The 23593-nt window shown below is 36.0% G+C and overlaps 1 protein-coding gene across 6 annotated transcripts in view; it reads right to left on the bottom strand.

Annotated features, from left to right (window-relative positions):
• The window catches only part of LOC131064206 (helicase and polymerase-containing protein TEBICHI), a 156577-nt gene that overhangs the window by 113740 nt on the left and 19244 nt on the right, over positions 1–23593 (bottom strand). For all 6 annotated transcript variants that reach the window (XR_009358149.1, XR_009358150.1, XR_009358148.1 and 3 more), the window contains exon 6: positions 13393–13457. Coding sequence is in view for 3 of the 6 variants with exons in the window: in XM_059207156.1 (XP_059063139.1) it covers positions 13393–13457 (65 nt within the window). In the remaining 3 variants the exon portion in view is untranslated. The remainder of the gene's footprint in view (positions 1–13392; positions 13458–23593) is intronic.

Raw genomic sequence — 23593 nt, 5'->3', positions numbered from 1 at the left:
GGGAAGGTGAATCCTGACTGCTGGGTGTGCTTGCCTTGCTACCTCCATGAGGACTAATCTATCTAATGGGTAACGCAGAAGCCGATACAGTGTTCCCTCAAAGCCTGCTATTTTGATGTAGGTGAATCTGGGGAACTGGATGAACCATGCACCGTATTTTTGGATCAGGGTAGTAGCCTGCTTTGACAGCCTTATGTGCAACCCTCCTTGCGTCAATTTGAGATATGTCATAGTAATGCAACTGAGGATAGCACTCGTATACCTTCACCTAATTTGGCTCGATCCCAATCTCACCTCTCTTGATTAATCCTGGCAACGGCTGATGTCGAGCAAACATGTAGACCAAGTAAGAGGTCATGGCAAAATACTTTTTCTCTTCAAGCTCGACCAACTGTGTATGAATCCAGTCGAACTTAGACTTCCCAGCGAAGACTTGCCTAGGTGAAGTAGAACATCCATTTCTCAAAGAGATTGGAATGAGGAAGTCCCATGACCCGATAGAGTAAGGTAACCATATCACCATACTCGTTGTGGAAATCGCTTTTGGGGGTCTTTTTACTGATCCTAATGCTTGGTGGTCTTCTCTCCTTGAACCATTCTTCATTTATCAACGTTTTACATAGAACAAGATTTTTGTCATAAGCAATTTGAGCCTCATCAATAGTTGTAGCGATGGGATTATCAGGAAACGGGATATCAAATGCTTCCCCAATGGCCTCAGGTGTAAAGTCGGCTATTACCAATCCTTTCAGTACCACTAATCTAGTTTTCGACTGATAGTACTTAGCGGCTTCAACCACTAATTCATAATTATGCATATCTGGTGGGAAACCAACTGCCAGACCAATTCCACTCTCCAACATCTGTTTGGGCTTGCCATAGGTATTAGGTGAGTACACCATGTTCCTGAAATCTTGAATATGTAAGGAAGTTAAGTAGCGGAAACAACTTCCTACACTAACCTTGAGAGGAGGGTAATGCAAAACTTTTTCAGATCATTACAACAGTTACAGAAAATAGAAATAGATATAATAGCATTCATACCACAACACAATGATTTACGTGGGGAAAACCCTTTCGGGAGAAAAACCCCACCCTCCAAAAGCAGCTCAATATTTTATTCAGCAATCAAAAACAGATTACAAAATACTTGCAGAGCAAGCTCTTCGCAGGAGTACCACTAATCAGAGATTCAGAGGCAACTCAATAGCCATAGGACTCTTACACACAACCTCTATCTCACACACATCATAAATAGGAGATACAATACAAGAAACCGTCAAACGGTATTATAAAACCATGGGCTAAAACCACCCAATAAGGTGTAGCCGACCTTATCTCCCTTCTAGATGCCCTATGACATGTTAAAGCACACATCAACACGTGTCGCTCCCTTTTACAGCTCATTTATGTATTCGATACAAATTATTTTTCCTATTTCAAGAGTACAAACTTCCGGAGGCCATAACTTGAGAACCGGGTGTCCGATTGACGAACCGTTTGAAGCGCCGGAAAGCTCGCGAAGTGCTCTATCACCTCGTAACCCGCTTCGCCGGTTACGGCCACTTTTCAGGGCGTTTCGGAGCCTCTAAAGTCCCCAAAATTAAGTTTAAATATTTTATTGCACCCCTCCAAGACGAAAACTTTAATATCTTCAAAACTAGCTGTGACCTTGCGACGAAACTTTACCGAAATGCTTATCTAGCCAACCAGAAGCTTCAGGGAGAGTTTCGCACTATTTCGTGCTCAAATGAAAACTTACTATAAATAGTAACCTCACATAAATGCAAGGTTGAGACACCATTTTTCCCAACAAAATATCGATATGCCCCAAGTCTGTGTCTCCTACATTGTCCCAAACACTTTGGACCTTTGACTCCTTGACTCCTTGATATTGATACTTCATTTTTTCGAACTTGCAAGGAATGTCAGCTTTGGAAGTCCGTGATGTTCCAATTGTGTCAGGTACCTTTGAAGACTTTGTCGCTGATTTAGGTGTCTATCCTGCACAACCGGACACGAATTACGAGACGAGATTAAATTTTTAAGAAATGAGTTAGCAAGGCTAGAAGACGACATTAACATTAAAATTGATGATCGGCGAGAGAATTTTTTTTTTTAAATTTGAAAGTGTTTTGAAACGGGCTTTTTAAACAATTTAAATTTTGTGCTTGGGGAATGAATGCAATTTGAAGTTGAAAATCAGTCAATTGGTTTAAGCGAATGGTTTGAACAGATTTTGAAATGTTCTCTACGATGCTGACGATGAAAGTTGCCAGTGTTATTGGATTGTGCGAATAAGCATTCTGAATTTTCAATTGATTCACACTTAAAGTTTCAAAGATGATCGTGCTTGCAATTATCCGGAAAGATGATCCTACGCGCTTCATAGTTTTGGACCTGAATTCTTAAATTTTGCCTAAGTTTCAAATCTTTTGGATGGAAGGCCAAATTTGACAGTTTATCGCTACTATAGTGCAGGTGTGTTTATGTTTGTTGTAGTTTGACATTCTAAGATTTTACACTACACACTTTAATTTCAACCCTAGGCAAGTTACAACGACATTTCTTGGAAAATTTCAACCATGGGGGGGCCGTTTTGGAACTTACCTGGCAGCGGAAGTGAAAGGTTGCTGACCGCGAATACTGTTGGAACCTAGCGTTCGGGTAGATTTTATAATTTCGGCCTGATGCAATAAATTGAGAGAATGCCCTCCTCTGATGAACTCGCCAAATCCTCAAAACTGGTGAGTTTGAACCAAACTTGTATCTTAATGAAGAACTACAAACTTTGCATGCCAATCTTGCAAATGAGAAATTTCCGAACAAAAAACCGTGATTTTCTCCTAGACGTTGAACTCTTCAAATGCTTCTGATTTTGCTAAGTCGAAACTTCGCATTTCTGATAGAAATGGGTGAAGCTATTACCTTTAGGTTCAATGCCTCTATAATAGATGAACTTCGGGTATTTCAAAGCTTTTGTGTGATTTGAACTATTTCATGCAAAACTTGGTGAAATACCGACTTTGCCCTTTCATGCGTCTAAGAAGAAACTCGGAACTTTGCATGATCAATCATGTAATTTCATTGCTTCTCATGCAATAACAAAAAATGTCGAACTTTCACTTATTCGCCCTTTGCCCTAAGTTTTAAACTCCTACAACTTCGGCCATTTTGATGGCTTTGGGCAATTTTGAGTTTAATGCCAAACTTCAAGCGCTTAAATGATTTGTGCAATTCTACTGTAAAGCTTGAACGATCTCTTGGCTTAAATGTTCTTCACGCGATTTAGTTTTGTTGATGTCATGTCCCCTACTAGGGTTTGGTCTATTTTAACCATAATTAATCTATTTCCAAAATACTCATGACTTAAACTAACTTGATTAAGAGTCAAGTCTATCTTAACGTGAATCAAATCTGTGATATTCTATATTTCTTTAGTCTATCAAGTAATTGCCAATTTACCATACTAATAATTAATCTTATTCTGATTCATTTATAAATCATTTATTTATTTAATTAATTACTAGTTGTATGAGTTATTATGCATTACTGCAGAACAGTTTCTAAACATATTATATTAATATCTATTATTATATCTATATCTAATATTATTCCTTATTATGATTTGAACAGATATACAAATAAATACATTATATTATATTATAAATTATATATATATATTAGTTACCTAATTATTAATTTACCAATTATTAATACATTTGCTAATTACCTTTTGTATAAATCACTAATACTATTACTGCCTAAAAACATAAACTGTTAGTATAATGGTAGCTGAAAAGGCAGACAGATCTGACATGTGTCAGATCTAGTCTGCCACTAGATATTAAACATGACCTTCATACCTATTGCAAACTTTATTAATATTAATATTAAATTCTGCATAAACACGTTATCGGGCTTCATCTATTAAACATGCTTATTAAATGCATCCCATGCCTTCAACCAATAACAAAGATGTTGCTGTTTGTAATCTTTATGACAGTTCTTAATTAGTCTTCCTCTCTCTGTTTCTTCCTTCCTTGAAAATGATTACAAATAAGTATATATATCTATATACTTGTCTCTTCATGAAGAGACACACCCAAATGAAGCATAAAAGACACCTTGCTTGGATAAATTGATCAGCCATCAATTAGGAATATGAATCGGTCTTCAAGATAGTTATTGAACACTTAAATAATGTTATTGTTGAGACATGGACCAGCTAGGACTCGAACCTAGGACCTTCCATACGCTGCTGGAGTGCTCTACCACTGAGCTACTGGCCCCTCTTGGACCAGTCCATCGTCGGTCCGGGTGTGGCTTATTTCCAACACCAACACCCCCCCTTAAGCCACACCTCTCGTGTGCTTGGGGCTCCTAGCCTGAACCTGGCTCTGATACCATATTGAGACATGGACCAGCTAGGACTCAAACCTAGGACCTTCCATATGCTGCTGGAGTGCTCTACCACTGAGCCACTGGCCCCTCTTGGACCAGTCCATCGTCGGTCCAGGTGTGGCTTATTTCCAACACCAACAGTTATCGCTGCATATTAACTAATGCTTTGTTACCATTCTATTTAAACCGTTTCATTATTTAGAGTGTTCGATATGCTGTTAGACTTATTTAGATAATACTAACAATTTTGACGCTAACCAAAAGCATATTCGATGCCATCGATGCTCTCATATCTGTAACAGTAACATCAGGTTTGTAATCTTTTTAATCGTATTAGTCCATGGTAGCAACGATCAAGTCTGCAACGTGGATGAGGACATCGAAGATGTAAATTATGTTTATAATTTATAGTATATAAATTATGTTTATAATATATTAATTTATTTTTATTTGAATATTTCTAGAATATTATTAGTAATAAATATTAATTAAATAATAATATTTAATAAATAGATAAGTTTTAAATAATCATTGGTTGGTAATTATTATATTAATTAATAACAATAATTGCTTTGTTTAGGTTATATATAACGATCAAGGAGGGGACATGACAGTTGCAACTTGGTGGAATGAGGGATTTGGGCAATTTTAAGTTAAATATCCCTTTTTCACGCGATTTTCTCCTTTCATGTTATTTTCGACTTAGACGCTAATTGTGAGAGTTATGACGTTTTCGGCTCTCTATCCTCTCTTTAGCGATTTAACTTTCACTTTATTTCGGCAATAAGAGGCTTAATGCGCGAATTTGATCTCATTAACTTTTCAGCTCAAAAGCCTATATTGCATGATTCTAATCATTCATTTGTTTTCAGCTAAAAAGCCACTTCCGCAAACTTGGAACTTGCTGAAGCTTTTCAACTTGGAGATTGAAATGTACTACCTAGAGCCTTTGGAAACTTTTCGGCGAAATGATCCCCTTTGCACAATTTTAACTTGAATAACTCTTCTTTCAGTTTCGGCTCATTAGCCAGTTTTGTGAACTTTTGTTTGCATTTCGGCCTAAATGGGTAAGATGCAAGACTTAGAGATTTTCGGCAATTTAGGTGAATTTGACAACTTACCACTTGAATTCATATACTGGCTAATTGAGGTTTTCAGGCAAATGGGAGGAAATGCAAACTTAAACGCTTTTCTCCTTTCGAGCTATAAAGCCTTTTCGTGAACTTTGAGCCTTTGAAGACTTTTCGAGCTATTGAGCGATTTTGTGAGTTTTAATTTTACGTTGCATTCTCCTACTTAAATTATTTCGGACAAAATGGGTCGAATGTGAGATTTGTGTTTTAACGAGTTTTGCTTTCTAATTTCGGCTCAAAAGCCTCCTTTTCGCGATTTTCTCTTTTCATCATATCTTCGGCTCACATTTCGGCCTATTATGCCGATTTTCAAACCTTTGCTTCCATTTCGGCTTACAAGCCGATTTGAACTTTAAGTTTGCGATCTAGCCTTTTAGGCCGACTTTAAAGTTTTGAGCTCACAATTTGGTCTTAGAGGCCGATTTTGACGATCTTTCCTCTCATTTTGGCCATGGAGGCCGATTTGCATTTCACCATGGCCTATTCACTTATCTTGACTGGCTTTCGGCTTGAAACTTGTCCATGAGCGGCGTCAAGTTAAAAATGTTTATGATTTCACCTGGGGTATCTTCCTACTTAGGTAGCCAATCTTTATCAACTCAAGACCTATTGTTATTTTGACGATTGGACTTAACTGCAACATCTTGCTTCTCATTTTCAAGATGCAAATCCTCCAGTATCTAGGACTCATACTGGATCATTTTCTTGACATTCAAACTCTTAGCTGCCGAAATCATCTCTCTGCAAATTATCAGAACTTCCTACTCATGACCTAAGCGAGGACAAGACGAGAAAACAAAGAAGGGGGGGTCAACGACGGGGAGTGTGTGCAAGGCACAACAGACAGCAGTTTACATACTGGTCAATATTTTGGCTCTAAATCAAGATATAAGTTGACAATTTACATTTCCAAACCCTAAATCATACCTCATTCGAGGATTCTAGGGCAAATTGAGTGAAGTCCAATTAGGGGACATTGCAGATTCAAAGTAGCTTTTGTTTTTGTGTGGGACTAGCACTCTGCCTTTTGGCTCTTTCTTGTCAATTCTTCTAGAAGAGGTTTTGATTTTTTTTATTTTTGGCCAATGAGTTGTTGCTAGACTTTTGTTGGGCTCTCTTCTATAGCAGGTCTGGAATTTGACAGTCTATATGGCCGTTTTTTCACTTTTAGACCGTATATGACAACTTATAAAATTATTAGGCTGCATGTATTGACGTGCTATTTTTTCTTAAAACTATAAATGACACTCCAAATTATTAATTAACTATAAAAAATCATAATAGGTAATATATATTATATACTGTTTTAATATATAATATTGATATATTATTTTAGAATGTTTATTATAAAAAATATAAATTTATTTAGTATATTTTGAAATGTTAGGATTAAGAACTGATTTATGGATTTTTCACATTTTTTTGTTAATTTATTTTTTTAATATTTTTTATTAGATTGTTTTAAATATCAATTTAGAAACTTGTCATAATCGAAATGATAGGATTTTTCTTTCTAATTTTTAAAATATTTTAATTAAAAAATTTAGAATAACTTTTATTTTAATTATTAACAAGATTTTTGGATGTCAATTTAGAAACATACTTAGTAAATTTAAGATTTAAATTTTTACATTTTTTTAATCTATATAAGATATCATATGTGATATGAATAATGAAAGGACATGGATTTTTATTGCTTTTCAAAAAAATGAGATGTAAATTTTACTATAGCTTCAATATGTGAGGCTTAAGGTATTTATTTTGTATTCATAGTTCATATTTTTCAATAAAATGTATTTTTGCAATTGTGCCCTTTCTATCTTGCATTTGCAAATTTTTTAAGTCTTTTCTTTCTCTTTGTGCAACATGTTTTTCTTTTTAGGCATAACCTCTACTATTATCTATCTCCCTCCTTTTTTTAATTCAATATTTCATTGCAATCACTTGCATCCTTTTCCTATTTTTTGCAATTTATAATTTCTCTCTTACTTTGCCCCATTTATTTTTTCTTTGTGCACTCTATTTTTCTTTTTATGCACAACCTCTACTCTTCTCTATCAACCTCTATTTTTTCCATTTTAAAATCTCTCTTACTTTGCCTCATTCATTTCTTTAAGAGTTTTTTCTATGCAGGTTTTACAATTCCCTCCAATCACATCTACACCTATTTATTTTTTTTAAATCTACGACTTTGAATTGATATTTGTCCAAAATTTTCAACCCTACCAAGCACTTCTTCAATTTCCAATGTTGATCCTTGTCTTTTCCCTCTAATTTTAATAATTTTCATCAACACCTTTAGATTTATATTCCCTATAAAATTTTATTAAAATATGCACCTTTAGATTTGTATTCCCTCTGCATTTTTAATAAAATCTGCACATTTCCTCTGTTATCATAAATTAAAATCTCCTACATTAACATAAATTAAATTTCTTTTGACACTTAATATTTTTCCTAAAACGTAAAATGAAAGGCATTACAATGACCAAACCGTCATGAAAAAATCATGTGACAAGCAGGGGTGGCCGTCAAATTCCAAGCCTGTTCTATAGTGTTGCTCTAGTTCAAGGGCCTTGTTAACATGTTTTTTATGACAGCGTCCATCACAGAATAAAGTTGCCCAACGGTCACTTTACTCTCTCTTGATCAAAGTCTAATCGTATGCTAAGATTGTGATAAGTTCAAACAATTGGCTCCAAGGTTCCGATTATGCAATGGATGTGACTTAGTTGGCTTGATGTGAAATGCTAGTAATCCAAGGGGACTTACATTTGAATCATTCTTTCAATTCTTTTCCGTGGCTGGAAATTCATCATCGAATATGGCAATTCTGCGATACTTCTGCTTCAAATGACCGGAACTGGAATGGACTAAAATTAAAGGGGAAAGGGTTTAGAAGGATCTAAATCTACTCCTACGGGCAATGATATCAATAGATAGTGCTCTAGTGGACGAATTCCAAATAAACCAAATCCTACTTCGCCAAGATTAACTACAACTCCACAAGAATTGGTGCAATCTTCTAAGGATATTGAAAAAATTTCACATCGAGAAAGTGCATTTGAATATCCAAAATGACACAATCCAAACAACTATCCACAATCGAACTTAGAACAAATTTGGTGGCTCAAGCTAACTTTATACTACAACTTATAATCAACAAGATGCAAAAAGTATGAACCATAGGAATTCATCAAACACCATTACATTCTCCATTGAAATCAAAGCACTACTCTACTTCTACTCTAAGTGAGGAAGGTGAAACCATGCAAGATTTGAAAAAATAACTTAAGTGAACACCATCAGAGAACAATGCATCATTGTTATTATCTCAAAAACTTATCACAACAATTTCATACAAATTTCCCCCCTTACAAATGAGGGGATCACCCCTTTATATAGGCTTCAAGCCATGATTACATCCAAAACCCTAACTATGGTTGCCCTAAAAGATTCTCCACACATGATGCAACAAGGTGGGAATATTCATTAAATGCCCATTAAACCCACTAACAATAAATTCCTACATGTCCAAAATGGCATCCACTTGAGCATTAAATGCACCATTTTCCATTAAATCAGCCCAATACATCATAATGCAATAAATATTCATCCACACAGAATCGCCCATGATGCCATAAATGCACCATCATCTCCTAAATACAATGGCTACATGCAAAAGATGCTCCATTACTTTAGCATGTGGTGATCTAGCTGCCACTTGGTCAAATATTCCCACCATGAATGTGCCACTACATCATGTAGCCAAAAGATTCTCACCATGCAAATGGATTCCGCTATCATAGGCACTTTATAATTTTCCAAGGTTGTGCTTCATTAATGCGGAATATTCTCCTTGCTTGTCGCCAATTCATCCTTTACAAGAATCTTTCAATTCCAGGTTCACAAAAGATACTTGGGATGGGTTTCTTGCCTTGATACATTCTTTTCACTTCTGAAGAATTCCTGAATGCCTGGAAATTTTGGAGAGAAAGTCCTAGAGGGAATTTTCTATCCTGAAGGAATTTTTCCGTGTTTTTGAGTTCATCTTGTCCTAAAGGATATTTTTGATCAATTTTTCACATTTCCTACTTTTTAGAAAAAAAATTAAATTTGGTTTCCGGGGTCCAGGAGAGAGAAAATTCTCTCCCTTGGCCAATTTTGTCATCGCCTCAAAATTTGATGAATTTTCATGCCCAAAAGAGTATTTTTTGAAATATTTCCTGGGGGGATTTTCTTTTCTCAATCTTATCCATGACCTCAAATTTCCATGCCTTGGAATTCAACCTTCAATCTTGGGCGCTAGAATAACCCTGTGGAGGAATTTTCTTTGGGAGGAAAATTCCTTGACTTCAAATTTCCATGCCTTGGAATTCAACCTCCAAACTTAGGCGCTGGAATGACCCCGTGGAGAAATTTTATTTGGAAGCGAAATTCCTTGACTTCAAATTTCCATGCCTTGGAATTCAACCTTCAATCCTAGGCGCTAAAATGACCTTGTGGAGGAGTTTTCTTTGGAAGGAGAATTCCTTGACTTTAAATTTCCATGCCTTGGAATTCAACCTTCAATCTTGGGCACTGGAATGACCTTGTGGAGGAATTTTCTTTGGAAGGAAAATTCCTTCACTTCAAATTTCCATGCCTTGGAATTCAACCTTTAATCTTGGGCGATGGAATGACCTTGTGGAGGAATGTTCTTTTGGAAGGAAAAATCCTTCCCTTCCTCACTTTGGCACCATGATGCACACTTGGGTGGAATTTCTATGTTGTGGAGGATTTCTATGCCTTGGACAAAATTCCATCATCCCCTTTGTTTGGCGCCCAACCTCAAACCTAGGTGAAAATTCCATGTTGTGGAGGAATATTGACTGCACTGACTTTTCCATGACACCCTGGTTTAGGCACCCAAGCACCTAACTAGGTGGATTTTCCATGCAAGGGAGGAATTTGGGTTGTGGAGGAAAATTACTCCACACCCCCATTTTGGCGCCCAGCTGCCAGCTTGGGCGGAAATTTGGCTGGGTGAGGGAAAATTTGCCATGGAGTAAAATTCCTCCATGACCTCATTTTGGCACCCAACTACCAACTTAGGCGGAATTTTGGCAGTGTGAAGGAAAATATGGTGTGGAGGAAAATTCCTCAACACCCTCAATTTAGCACCCACATCCTTGAAATCTATTTTGCCTTTGGTAAGGATTTGTCATTGATTGCTCATTTCCAGATTGGAATGCCATTTCAAGATTGAAGTGATTTTTCTCTGCCTTGGAAAGTTTTCAATGCCTTTACATTTTTGTAATGATTTCCACAGCCATTTTTTTGCTTAGAAGCTTGCTTTTTCAAACTTTTTGGATTTAGACAAGTATTCAGGAGTGTTCAGTCTTCAATGCCAGCAACCCTGCCTGTGAAGAAACTGCCAAAAATAAGCTTACCCAAAATAGTAAGTACTTCCAAATGTTAAGATTAGAGCAAAACAAGACAAGACAACACTACTAAAAATAGAAACTTACTAAAAATAGAAACTACTAAAAATAGTAAGTTTGAATTTTGGCAAAATAAAGACAATTCGAGAGGGGCAGTGTAATCCCTAAAAATGGGAACTTTCTAAAAATAGAAAGTTGCTCAAAATTTGCTCAAATTGCACTAGGAGCTTCCTTGAAGGGTCCTAATTCCAATGCAATGTTTAGTTTTTCTGAAACACTAAAGGAAAGGCCTCAAATCCAAGTCTGAAGGGCAAAACCCTAAAATAGACACAACAGGTTCCAGACTTGGCCAAATTTATTCAAAATAGACACAACAGGTTCCAGACTTGATTAAATTCCATCCCAATCACCTGCAAACCGGGGAAACCGAAGAGACTGCCGCGAAAAGACCCAAAACACCAAAACCAAAAGACCGAGAGGGCCTCAAAAGTAGGGGGTCCCATTTGCAATGGGACGATGTGTGAAAACATCGCAACAGGCTTGTGTTCAACTATCGACAATATTTGATGTAATTTTTTATTATATCAATAGAAATTTCTGCCACCTCAGTTGTGTTTTACATAGCCAAAAACAAAGAATGCAAATAAATTGAAAAAAAAAAGCATGAAGTAATAAAAATATGAAAAACATTACATAATTGTATATATCATCATTAAGAGATTATAAACACAAAATAAAACAAGAGCAATAAAAAGAAAGAAGCAGTAAAACTAAAGAAAAACCAAAAATAAAAAAAAGAATATACAAAAGCAAAGAAACTAACAAATCCCACATAAGCACCAAAAGTAGTTAATATATATGTTTGTCTGTGTGCATGCATGTATATGTGTATATGTATGTGTGCAATGGGGCGATGTGTGAAAACTTCACAACAGGCTTGTGTTCGACTATCGACAATATTTGATGTAATTTTTTATTATATCAATAGAAATTTCTGCCACCTCAGTTGTGTTTTACATAGCAAAAAAAAAGAATGTAAATAAATTGAAAAAAATAAGCATGAAGTAATAAAAATATGAAAAACATTACATAATTGTATATATCATCATTAAGAGATTATAAACATAAAAGAAAAGAAGAGCACTATAAAGAAAGAAGCAGCAAAACAAAGGAAAAACCAAAAATAGACAAAAGAATATACAAAAGCAACGAAACTAACAAATCCCACATAAGTGCCAAAAGTAGTTAATATATATGTTTGTTTGTGTGCATGCATGTATATGTGTATATGTATGTGTGCATGTGTATATGTGTATGTGCATATGCACGTGTATATGTGTGTGTGTATCAAAGGCGATATATATATACAAGAGGAGCAAAGCAAGAAGAACGAGTAAAATAGAAACAAAACCAAAACACAAGAAGAAAGGAAAAGAGGAGAACTAGAATGAAGAGTGAAATCAAACAGCAAAAAAGAGGGAGAAAATCCAAGAACCAACATTCAAGGGGTATACAAACAACTAGATGAGGAGAGAGCAAGGAAGACAAAGAGGGGTAGAAGGGGAAAACAAAGAGGACGAGAGGCAATCCAGAGGGAGGGGAAGCTTGGTTTTTGAGATAGGCAAGCAAAGGTTTACAAGAGATTCTCCAATTCCGACCCTCGTCACTATTCAAGTTGGAAGGGTGGTTGTCAATTGCAATGGCTTCCAAGAGTTTTCTTTTGATAAAGTTAGCTTCCTTAGCCAATATCTGAGAATTTTCTAGGCAGATATGGTGTTTTGTGCAAGATAAATGCTCAGCCAAAGCTAGCTTGGCAATATAGTCATTCTGCTTATTTGATATTTATACTTGATTCTTGCAATTTTCCAACATAACTGTCCAATCCTGATCATGGATCATGTAGTATGATTCAAAACATTGGTTTCTCAAATAACTTAAATCAATTTAATCCAGAAAAATTGTTTAAAAACTATTACGGATTATGGAAATATCATATTTCTAAATAATATATAATATTTGAAATAAAATTTATATATTAAAGTTTGCCAAAAGTCAGTAAACTGATGTGATACAAAGATTGGACAGTAACACATCAATGAGGAATCCAGTAACCGATAATCACAGATTCATCTACATATAGAATTAAATTAAAAATTCAATAACTATCACATTGAAAGTACAGAGCAAATGCAATATTTAGATGGTGTTAATCCTGAAGCAAAAATTTATCTCAATAATATCCCAACCAAGCTACACAAGAAATTGATCCTAATAAGAATTCGAGTCACTAAAACAAGGGCGCATGCAGTAAAACTCTACATGGCAATTCAGTTTGTTATGCATGAATGAAGCAATTGGAAAACACATCAGATATATTAAGCATACAATAATGATATTCTATGAAGGAATAATTTTTCGAGTCGCATTCAAACCTTGTTGATGCACAGTAAACAAGATTTCTTCTTTCAAGCACACCATCCAATTGCAAGCATTCAACCTGCAATGACAAATCATCAAACTATATTTAAGTTTCTCCTCAAAGTTAAGGACCTTGAACAAGAAAGATTATACACATTTCACACACATCTACAAGCCCAACACAAAATGGATTGATTGAATAAATATGATTTCAACCATACTTACAAAACGTGGACTTGGCTCATCCTCTGCAGTCTGATTTTTAACTGAGTCTTAGCACTAAGACTTGGAAAATTGAAAAGCCATAGAATATTTTAAAAGTTCAGGGATTTAAAACTTTTACTATGTACCCTTCAATAAATCAACTTTAAAGACATAATAAACTTATCAATTAGAAGCTACTTTAATCACAAACAAGTATGCATCAATTGAGTATAAAAACGAATTTGAGTTAAAGGAAACAATATTTTTAAATATATAAACATTGTCAAGTGTTTTAAGTGTACAAAACTCATGGATTATAATATCATGTTGGCAAGAGACACTGTTCCGGTGAAGATTGATCCATGAGAGATGTTTAGGAGTTGTCATTGATGGCAACTCAGTTCAGAAATCATATCCGGTACATGTAGATTTGATTTACCGAAGTTGTATTATCATTAAGCATAAGTCTGGAAGGTGGAATACAATATCCAACAGAGTATGAGTACATTGTGCAGATCTTGATTTCAATTACATAACTTTGGTTGTGGTAATAGAAGCAGATGATTTGAGGTTTGAAGCAGCTTATTTTGTAATCCTAGTAGCCAATGTTGATTCATGAGCGAGATTGAAGGTCCAGTATCCGGTGATTCAGGAATAATAGAGCTATTTTGATGTAACGTGTGATCAGCAATCTTTGGGATGATTTCGGTGATTGGTTTTGAGTTCGAGGAGATTGAGCCGACATGTGTGAAGCTTTTTATCATCTTGTTTAGGTCCGCATATGAATTTGTGGATGAATTGAGCCGACTTGTTGGTTACACGTTCCATGTTGCGTGTAACGCGGTTTTTGGAAGCCAACATGGGAATTGATTTATTTTGTTGATGCGGATATATCAGACCAATTCATTTGAGCGTTTTGAAGGATGGTATGAGTGTGAGCAGACTGTATGACCGAATGTACGAAGTTTTGTGAATGACAAAACAATGGTAGCAGAACTCTTGAGCCTAACAAGAACTTCTATTTGGCATTAGTAGATGCTATTCTTCAGTTCAGACACTATTGTAATCATTTGTAGGATAGTGAGTCCTCCGGGGTTATTCTGTATTTTTCATGCACATGAAAACACAGAATAAAATACCAAGGTATCTTATCCTCTCTTGAACAAAGTTTCCCCAAATGCTGAAGATTTCGCCTAAGGATCAATCGAGGCAACTCCAAGGTTCTGGTATGTATGGTCTCTACGTGTGGATAAGCTCTTGCGGTGTGATGTGATTTTGCTGGAATCACAAGGGGACTTACGTTTGATGACCTAAGCATCTGATTTGCTGGAACTTGAATCCTATCTACTAGCTGGAAGATAAAGAAATGACAAAAGATACAGGGTTTGGAGAATCTAATCTAAGACCTAGAATGCAAGAAGATGGATGAACAACTAGGTGGAGTCCTACTGGGTTGGGTCTCACCATCAAGCTGAAAAATTCAACACCAACTCAATGCGATCTTCTAAGGGATGCTTCGAATATGTTCAAATCGTATACCATCAAATACTGATCACCATTCAAGATAATGCATGAACAATAGACATGTAACGACTCCAGATTAAGCTCATTCTATGCCAGTTGACCACGCAAGGCACACTTACAATCAACAAGAGGCTAGTGGTTTGGACTAGGTGGATTCCACGCGAGTGCATTCAATAACTCCTTTCATTCAATCTAATTATCTATCATTTAAAATGAAGATTCAACAAGAGACCATGCATGTTGCAAAGAAAAGACACATTTCACCATAGCTTCAATGAAAATGGAGTTTATTTACAATCAAGGCAACAATTTTTTGCCTTCTTTTCCTAATCTACTCTGATTGCTATTCTATCTTTTGACTATTCTAGCTACTAACTCTTAGTTATTCACTATTCTCTCACTATTAACCCTTACAAATGAAGAGCCAGAGCTTTATATAGAGAGCTCTTTACATTTCAAAGGCTCTGATTGATTTACAATCAATGGCTAGGATTACAAGATAGAAACTCTAATTAGGGTTTGTTACAACAAACTCCTTTAGCCAATGAGAAAATTACATTCAATGAGTGTGGACCAATAGGAAGCAAGGGTAGGTACACCGAAGTTTGTGCCGTCACCGGTGAGTCAAGTACATTGAATCTGGACATGCTGAGGTGGACATATCTGACTGGAGGAACAATGACTAGGATGCCACCTTGTCTGGTACTTGCTCGTATCTCTCTTGATACTCAATTTGATGATGCCGAGAAGCTAACTTTGATTAACTATTCTGAAACTATTTGCTTCTTCAATGTATCCTTGCACTGACCTTGGTTGATCCTCCTTCGTCCTTGATGCGATGAATGATGTACCCATTGATTCCCTATGTGCTTGATGAGGTTTCCTCACTATCAAGTTTTCTTTCTCTGGTAGCATACTTCGCCTTGAAGTGTTTGTAAGGTCCTTCTTCTTTGTCATCATGTGGTTCCTTTGTGTGGCAGAATGAAGTCTTTGAGGATAGCTTGGAACTCCTTGAACACTTGAAATCTCTCAATGCTTTTCCCTAACACTTGAAGTCCTCCTCCATCTGTAAAACAAACCAAAAGATGATTAAGTACGCATGATATATCTATCCCAACATAGCATTTCTTACCTTACATCATTAACAAGAAGGCATCAAAATGGAATTCGCTTAGGATCCTCTCTAGGGGCAGGCCCTATAGGAATTTCGCTCTGGACCCTTTGGAAGGGTCAGGAGCGATTTTTGTCAAATGCACAAATCTTGACCATTTCCTTCAATCTCACTTCTAAGCTTGGCTTTTATGTCAGATCCCATCTCAATCTTACACAATTACCCTCAAAGTGATGCCAATTTCAAAGTGTTTTTTTGGCAAGAAAATAGAAAAAAACAGGCTACCTTAGGATTTCGCTCTAGACCCTTTGGAAGGGTCAAGAGCGAAATTCATGATTAAGACATAATTCCATCCCTTCCTTGCTCCAAATTGCTTCTCAAGGCAAGTATACTAGTCTTCTCTCCACCAAGGTCAAGGAATCCATATCTTGAACTCGTACAAGAGCAAATTAGGTGTTTTTTGAGAATTTTGCTCTGGACCCTTTGGAAGGGTCAAGAGCGAAATTCATACTTTGCTTGTCTTCCCTCACTTAGCTTCGCCCTTCATGCATTTGAGTCATCAAATCTTTGGCCTTCGAAATTACTTGGGAATGAGCTAGCTTGTAGATTGGAGCAAGGTATAAAGCTTCATGAAGAAATTCGCTCTGGACCCTTTGGAAGGGTCAGGAACGAAAATCTTCCCTTAGGTTGAATTCCTCCTTCTTACTTTGTTTTGCCTTGATTCTCACCTTTCGATCCCTCCCTCATGAAGGCAACACTTGTTTGACCTTCAAGAAGGCCTGAAAGGAGAAATTCGCTTCAGACCATGGCCAAGGACAGGACCTATTTAGAATTTCTCTTTGGACCCTTTGGAAGGGTCAAGAGCGAAATTCATGCTCTAGCTCAAAATCTTCACTTTTCGGAATCACAACCCATTCAAATACATGCCTAGGGATATCTTTAAGCTCAATTCACCCTGATCAACACTTGGCTCAACATAAAATTGGGAGAAAAAGGAGATTTTGAGAATTTCGCTCTGGACCCTTTAGAAGGGTCAAGAGCGAAATTCAAGATTTAGGCTTGATTCCTTCATTTCATTAACTCCAATCCACTTTGCAAAGAAAATATAAACTAATCCACCCTCAGCCACCCCATAGGAAACAATGTTTGACCTCACACAAGGGGAAAAAAGGCGCTTTGAGGAATTTCACTCTAGACCCTTTGGAAGGGTCAGGTGCGAAATTCACACTTTTGGACAAAATCCTTCATCTCCTTCACTTTTAATCACTTCAAATGACAAAAACATGTCAATCCACCCCCACTATGCCCAAGGAACAAGGATTTTGGTCTAAACAAGGAAGAAAATAGTGTCTATGGAGAATTTCGCTCTGGACCCTTTGGAAGGGTCAAGAGCGAAATTCACACTTTGGGTTGATTTCACACTTCTTCTCTCCTCAATTCACTTCAAACTTGATCAAACCCATCTCTCCTCACCATAATCAAGTCAATTTGCATAGTTCTTAAGACTAGATTAGTTTTTGCATAGTTCTCTAGACCCTTACCTCATTTTATTTTCAATATATTCCAAATCGAAAAAAGTCCCGCAAAATAAAACATTGTTTTCAAAGCTAAATCATTCATATCAAATCCTCGAACTTGCACAAAATTGCTTATCTTCTTCAAGTGAATGCATAAGGCCCCTTGGGTTATCAGCAAACTCATCAACTGAATGAGTCACGTCTGGGCTTAAAGGAACCTTGGAGTAATCTTAGCACGCAGTATAACTTTGATCAAGAGAGAATAGAGTGACCGCTGGTAGATTTTATTTTGTGTTGGATGTAGTCCTAAAAAACACGTCAACAGGTTGCTGATTGAAATTAGGTAAATAATTACTTGTCTTATATTTCTTGATGGATTGGCAATTTAATCATGTAAGTAAGACTTAAAACCTTCCTATCAGATTTATGTTGAAATAAATAAATAACTACAATAGTACCAATTATTTCCCTTAATATTATTGACTGCTCTAAATTGAGGATCTGCTGCTCAATATATTTTTTTCAATGTTACTTGAATTCCTATCCTTGATGCCTCCACCCTCAATTGAATTGATCTCCCCCTTTTATATTTTCAACGGTTGGAGGAAAAGTAACATCTTTTCATTAACACAACCTTGGCAAGGGGTGCATCTTTTCCTAATCAAGGGCTGCCCTTAATTGTTAATATATTTATATGCTATTTCAGCTTCCCCCACTTTAAATAAAATGTTAATAATTAAACTCTTTTAATATTGGTCGGCTGCTGTTAATTTAATTTCCCTTTGCCTAGACTTATTTATATGGTTGGCCCCTTGAATTGCTAGTACTATCGCCCAGGTTTACAATTAATAAAGGCAGCAACTTATTTTTATTAAGCTAAGCCTAGTATGGCAGGGGCATGACACAATATGGAAATGTCTACATTTACTAGCACACAAGTATTGATCCATCACTTTCTTTAATGAATAGAAGATGTGAAGACTTGATCTCTTGGCTACCCCTACCTACAATTTCTTCCCTACATTCAAATGTGTTTAAGAGGGTAGATATAAAAGCTATCTTGCATTAGACAAGCCTGCTTTTCATCTTCAATTTTTTTCTCATATGTAAAAAAGAAGTTTTATCAGGCCCAGTGGTGTACTTTTCCTAAATATACCAAGTGTTGATGACAAGACTTGCCAAGTACTTGGGTCCCAAGCTAAGTTGTCAATTCAGGTTCGGGTTCAGATTCAAGTTCGAGAACCAGTTCACCAATTCAACAAAACTTTGAAAATGAGTTTTTTGTTAGTACAAAAACAATGTTAAAATATCGAGTTCAAGTTTCATTGTTTCAACAATTGGAGCTTTTAACTTTTAAGTTTCAATCATCAAATGGATTCTCTAAATCATCAATATCATCATCATTGACATTAGATGAACCGCAAATAATGCCAATGCCAATGCCACTTGCACTTGCACTAATAGTGTTCTTGCTTTCTGAGTCCTCAAATGCAACATACTGAAAAGTGGAAGCATCCAAATCAGTATGCTTTGGCTCTATATCCCACATCTTCATCTCCCCTTGCTTGTAGTCATGTTATTTGTGTTAAAGGAGATGCAAGTTGGAATGCACATATACTAAGTTCTCCTCTCTTTTTGAGTGCAATCTATTGCACTTTACTGAGTGGATGAAAGAATATGTGCTACAATTTCTTTTTGAAGTAAATGAACTAACAGCCTATGAAGACAAAGTAAACAATTGAAGTTATACATTTATAATTTTATTAATAGAGATTTCAATTTTAAAAAATAAAAAACTATAAATAAAACTTTAAATGCTAAAAAATAAATATTCATTAATTGCTATACTTGTGATAAAATTTTAATTGCGAGGGGCTACACGTTTTGGATGTATTGACCATGGAAGTATTGCCAACTATGAGCATCCTTCTTATACTTATCACGAAGAGCCTCAACACTTTGACCATTTGCGTGCACAAAATCTATGAACTCGTTTGTAATTGCATCTCACACATCACCTTCAAGGAAGAGTCAAAGGAATGTTGCCTTGTACCCTTCAAACACTTCAAAATCTCTATATGGGGCAAACCTTCTTTGGCATATCAAGGTATTGATTGATGTAGTAATTTGGAGTCAATGCATAGGCAAGAAGATGTAATGGAGTGGTCATCTTGTTCAACCTTTCTTCAACAATTGCATACAATTGTTTGAAGAAAGTCTCCTCAGGGTCTTGCTCTTTTGCATTTATGATGCACTTCATCTTCTCAAGCATTAAGGCAATGCCATCATACACATCCCCAATACAAGGCCTATCCATGTCAGCATAGCAAATCATGCTCATAATGGGCTCAGTGAAACTAAGGAGATACTCCACACAATCCCACCATGAGTCACCTAATATCCTTTGCTTATTTTTTGTTGACCTCTCAGTGTTAATTTGCTTTCATATAGACCAATTTTGGTTGATCGTCATATTGCAAAGTGCATCTTTAACTTCACAAGTCATCTCAAAATGATTGTGTAAGAGGAGAAATGGGTCCCTGCAACCTATAATAGAAATGAAAACCAAAATAATTAAAAATTAAAGACAAATTTTAAAGAAGAATTTGAATACACATTGCACAATAAAATTATGAAAATCAGAAAATGTAAAATTTTATAATACACTTACCTTCAATAGCTCCAATTTTGAAAATGATCTAAAAATTCTTTGAGACATAGGGTGTTGGGTGATGAACTTCTGGATGTCCTCAACCTCTACATACACCTCTTTGATCCACTTAATTTATTTCCCAATCTTTTATAGCATAAAATTTAGTGAGTGGACCACACAAGGTGTCCAAAAGATATGTTGATATCGTTGATCAACCAACAAACCAACAGTTCTACAATTTTTTGTGTTGTATATTATGACTTGAACAACATCAAAAGGTCCCACAATCTCAATAGCAGAGATGAGAATATCAGCAATAAATTGTCCATCTGTTACCTGCCCCTCACAATCCACGGCTTTCAAAAACATTGCCCCTTTAGAGGACAATGACATTGATCAAGGGACGATTTCTTGAATCTTTCCACACATCTGAAACAATGGACACACTTGGTCTCAATCCATGAATCCCTTATGACCTTCAATGCATCTCAACCCCCTTGACCTGTCTTTCGAACAAGGTGCCATGTACCTTCTCATAACCCAAGCCTTTATACCCTCTTGGAACTTCATTAATTTTTTTCAACATCTCTTACCAATATGGGGAGCAAATAACATTGAAAGACAACCCATTTGCATATATACATCTTGCTACATGTTGGTCAACAATGGCTCAACTCTCATTTTGAAATGCACTTTCCAAAGGTCCCTTTGATCTTTTGCGTACAAAGGGTTCTTCACTTTCAACATCAACTATGGTAAAAAATGGGTGGTCTTCTACCACAATATTAGGAGTTGACGAGGGCTGCATTTCCTTTGATTTTTTTGGAATGGGTTGATTTAATCCATGTGCTTCTCTCTCATCTACTTCATCTTGCTCCCTAATATATTTTAACAGTCTCTTGTGGTAGAGGTACACCATCTTTCCAAGGCAACTTTTGATGCCTCTTCCTAGTATTCCCACACAAATGGCCTTTCACCCAAAAAAATGAACTAGAACGTTGTACATCACATCCCCTGCATTTGCAAAGGAACCCCCCACCTCTTGGAAGTGGTTGTATAATATCAATGTATTTCCATAGAAGAGAATTTGGATTTGTTTTGTATTTTTGTTGTTCATTTGTGGAGGTAGTGCTAGTTGCCATTGTAGTTCCTATGGCAAGAAATTTTATGAACACATTCAAAACAAAAAAAGAATGGAGAAAAAATAGAGGGAAAAAAATGAGGAAAAGAAAATGAACAAAATCTTACCTCTTACAACCAATGCAAATGCGTAGGAATGATGGTGCAACACTTGATGAAGCTTCAATCTTCAATCTTCAATCTTCAATCTTCAACTCTCTATGTTGATGCAACAAGCAAAAATATAAGTCATCCTATAGGAATGAATTTGTTTTTGGAAACTGAAATGAGCAAAAATGATGATGCTTTTGTTTTGGAGGCAGCTTTTAGGGTTTGGGTTGGTCATAAAGTGAACCAAACCTCCAAAAAATTTAAGAAACTGCAATTTTTTAATTTTTTTGCCACTTGGGCAACCGGGTTGGCCTAGGTCAAACCAGTGCAGTTTGCAGTGGCCCCTAGTCAAACTAGCAAAAGTACCGGACCCGAATCCAAACCGGGTTCGAACCGGACTCAGATGTGAAACCTTTGCTAGTGAACCCTACAATGTAGGTCCCAAGTCCTACAGCCTTGATTCAACTCAACAAGCTTGGGACTCGCTGAATTTCAGCAAGTTTTGGTGAGTTTATGAGTCTGACCAAACTCACCAAGTACCCGGGTCCCAATTCCTCAAGCCCTGGCTCAACTCAACTATCTTGGAACTCACTAAGTTTCACTAAGTATTGTAACTATAATTTCAATTAAGCATTGCTTGCGTAGTGTGATGAAAGAATGACTATTATCAGTCCAATTGTTCTACTCCATACCAAGAACAAATGACCCATGCTTGATAAATATGAAAAGCAATACACAGAAACCTCAAGCATTATACACAGCTAAGACAGATAGTGTTTCCTCAAAGCCCTTTCAGAACAGCTATTAGTATTAGTGTGGAAATTTATCAATTTGTAATAATTGCTGATTCTCTAAGAAGAAAATTATTGCATGATTAAAATAAGCACCTATTCTATCTATGGTATTAACGGGCAGATAAGTTGCAAAACTGGTTGATACCAATCATCTGCCAGCTCTCTAGATAATATAAGGGGCATATGAACTTTGCAAATGGTGATCATCCTCCTCCACCAGAATATGAATGATTCAAGATAACTATGAAATTTACCATCTTTTTTATCTCCGAATGCCATAGGATGCCTAATTTAGGACCAATCCCAAGCCAATCCCTTTTGGTCACTTTACCTTTAAATGCCAAATCATAGTAGCACTCCATTAACACAGCAGTTTAAAAGTATAAATGGAATTCAAATACCCAAGTTTAAAACACGAAAAACAAAGCAAAAATTTGGGAACTAAATAACAAAGTACTAGTACTAAAAACTGAGAAAAAACTAGTTTTGTTAGTTCATGTCAAATAAATTGCATATAGATACAAACACATGTTATACATTATAAAAACTATAATTATAAAAAAATTATACAGAACTTTTCTTCCAGTTAAGAGGGTTTATGTAAAAAGCATACACCTGGGCCTAAAACAGTATGCCATTATATCACAAAGCATGGCCTACCATTTCAAGGGCAGCCCTGTGTCTTTTACTTCAATCCTTTTACAGAAAGAAAAAAATTAAAAGAAAAATTTTCATTGTGGTATAAAATTTAATGTCTAAAAGTGACCCATTCAAAGTGAAACTTTAAAATTAATTAAAATAAGATAACCCTAACTCTTTACCAAAAATATTTAGTCTTCCTTAGCTCTTTATATTTTTGTATCTATAGGTAAATATGAGCGAAAAAAGATATATATAAAAATCAAAACTTGTTTTTGGAAAATGCAGTAAAAACTCAGGAAATGGAATAGCAAATGAGGTGGATCATCTTTACTTGGGATTAAATGCACATTTTTCAAGTGTAATGATACTATGTGCCAAATATACCAACCTAAGATCAATCTCCCATACCATTGTTTTATCAACTTTCTTGGGTTTTAGGTTGGCCTGTGCTTTGTCATTCTTCATGAAATACATTTGAGTCAAATCTTAGCATCCATGAAAAAATACAGTAGTGTAGAGGGAAGATAAAAGAGAAAAAAA

Source organism: Cryptomeria japonica, chromosome 6, assembly GCF_030272615.1.
Source record: "Cryptomeria japonica chromosome 6, Sugi_1.0, whole genome shotgun sequence".
Taxonomy (NCBI): Eukaryota; Viridiplantae; Streptophyta; class Pinopsida; order Cupressales; family Cupressaceae; genus Cryptomeria; species Cryptomeria japonica.
This window is presented reverse-complemented; position numbering and strand designations above follow the sequence as displayed.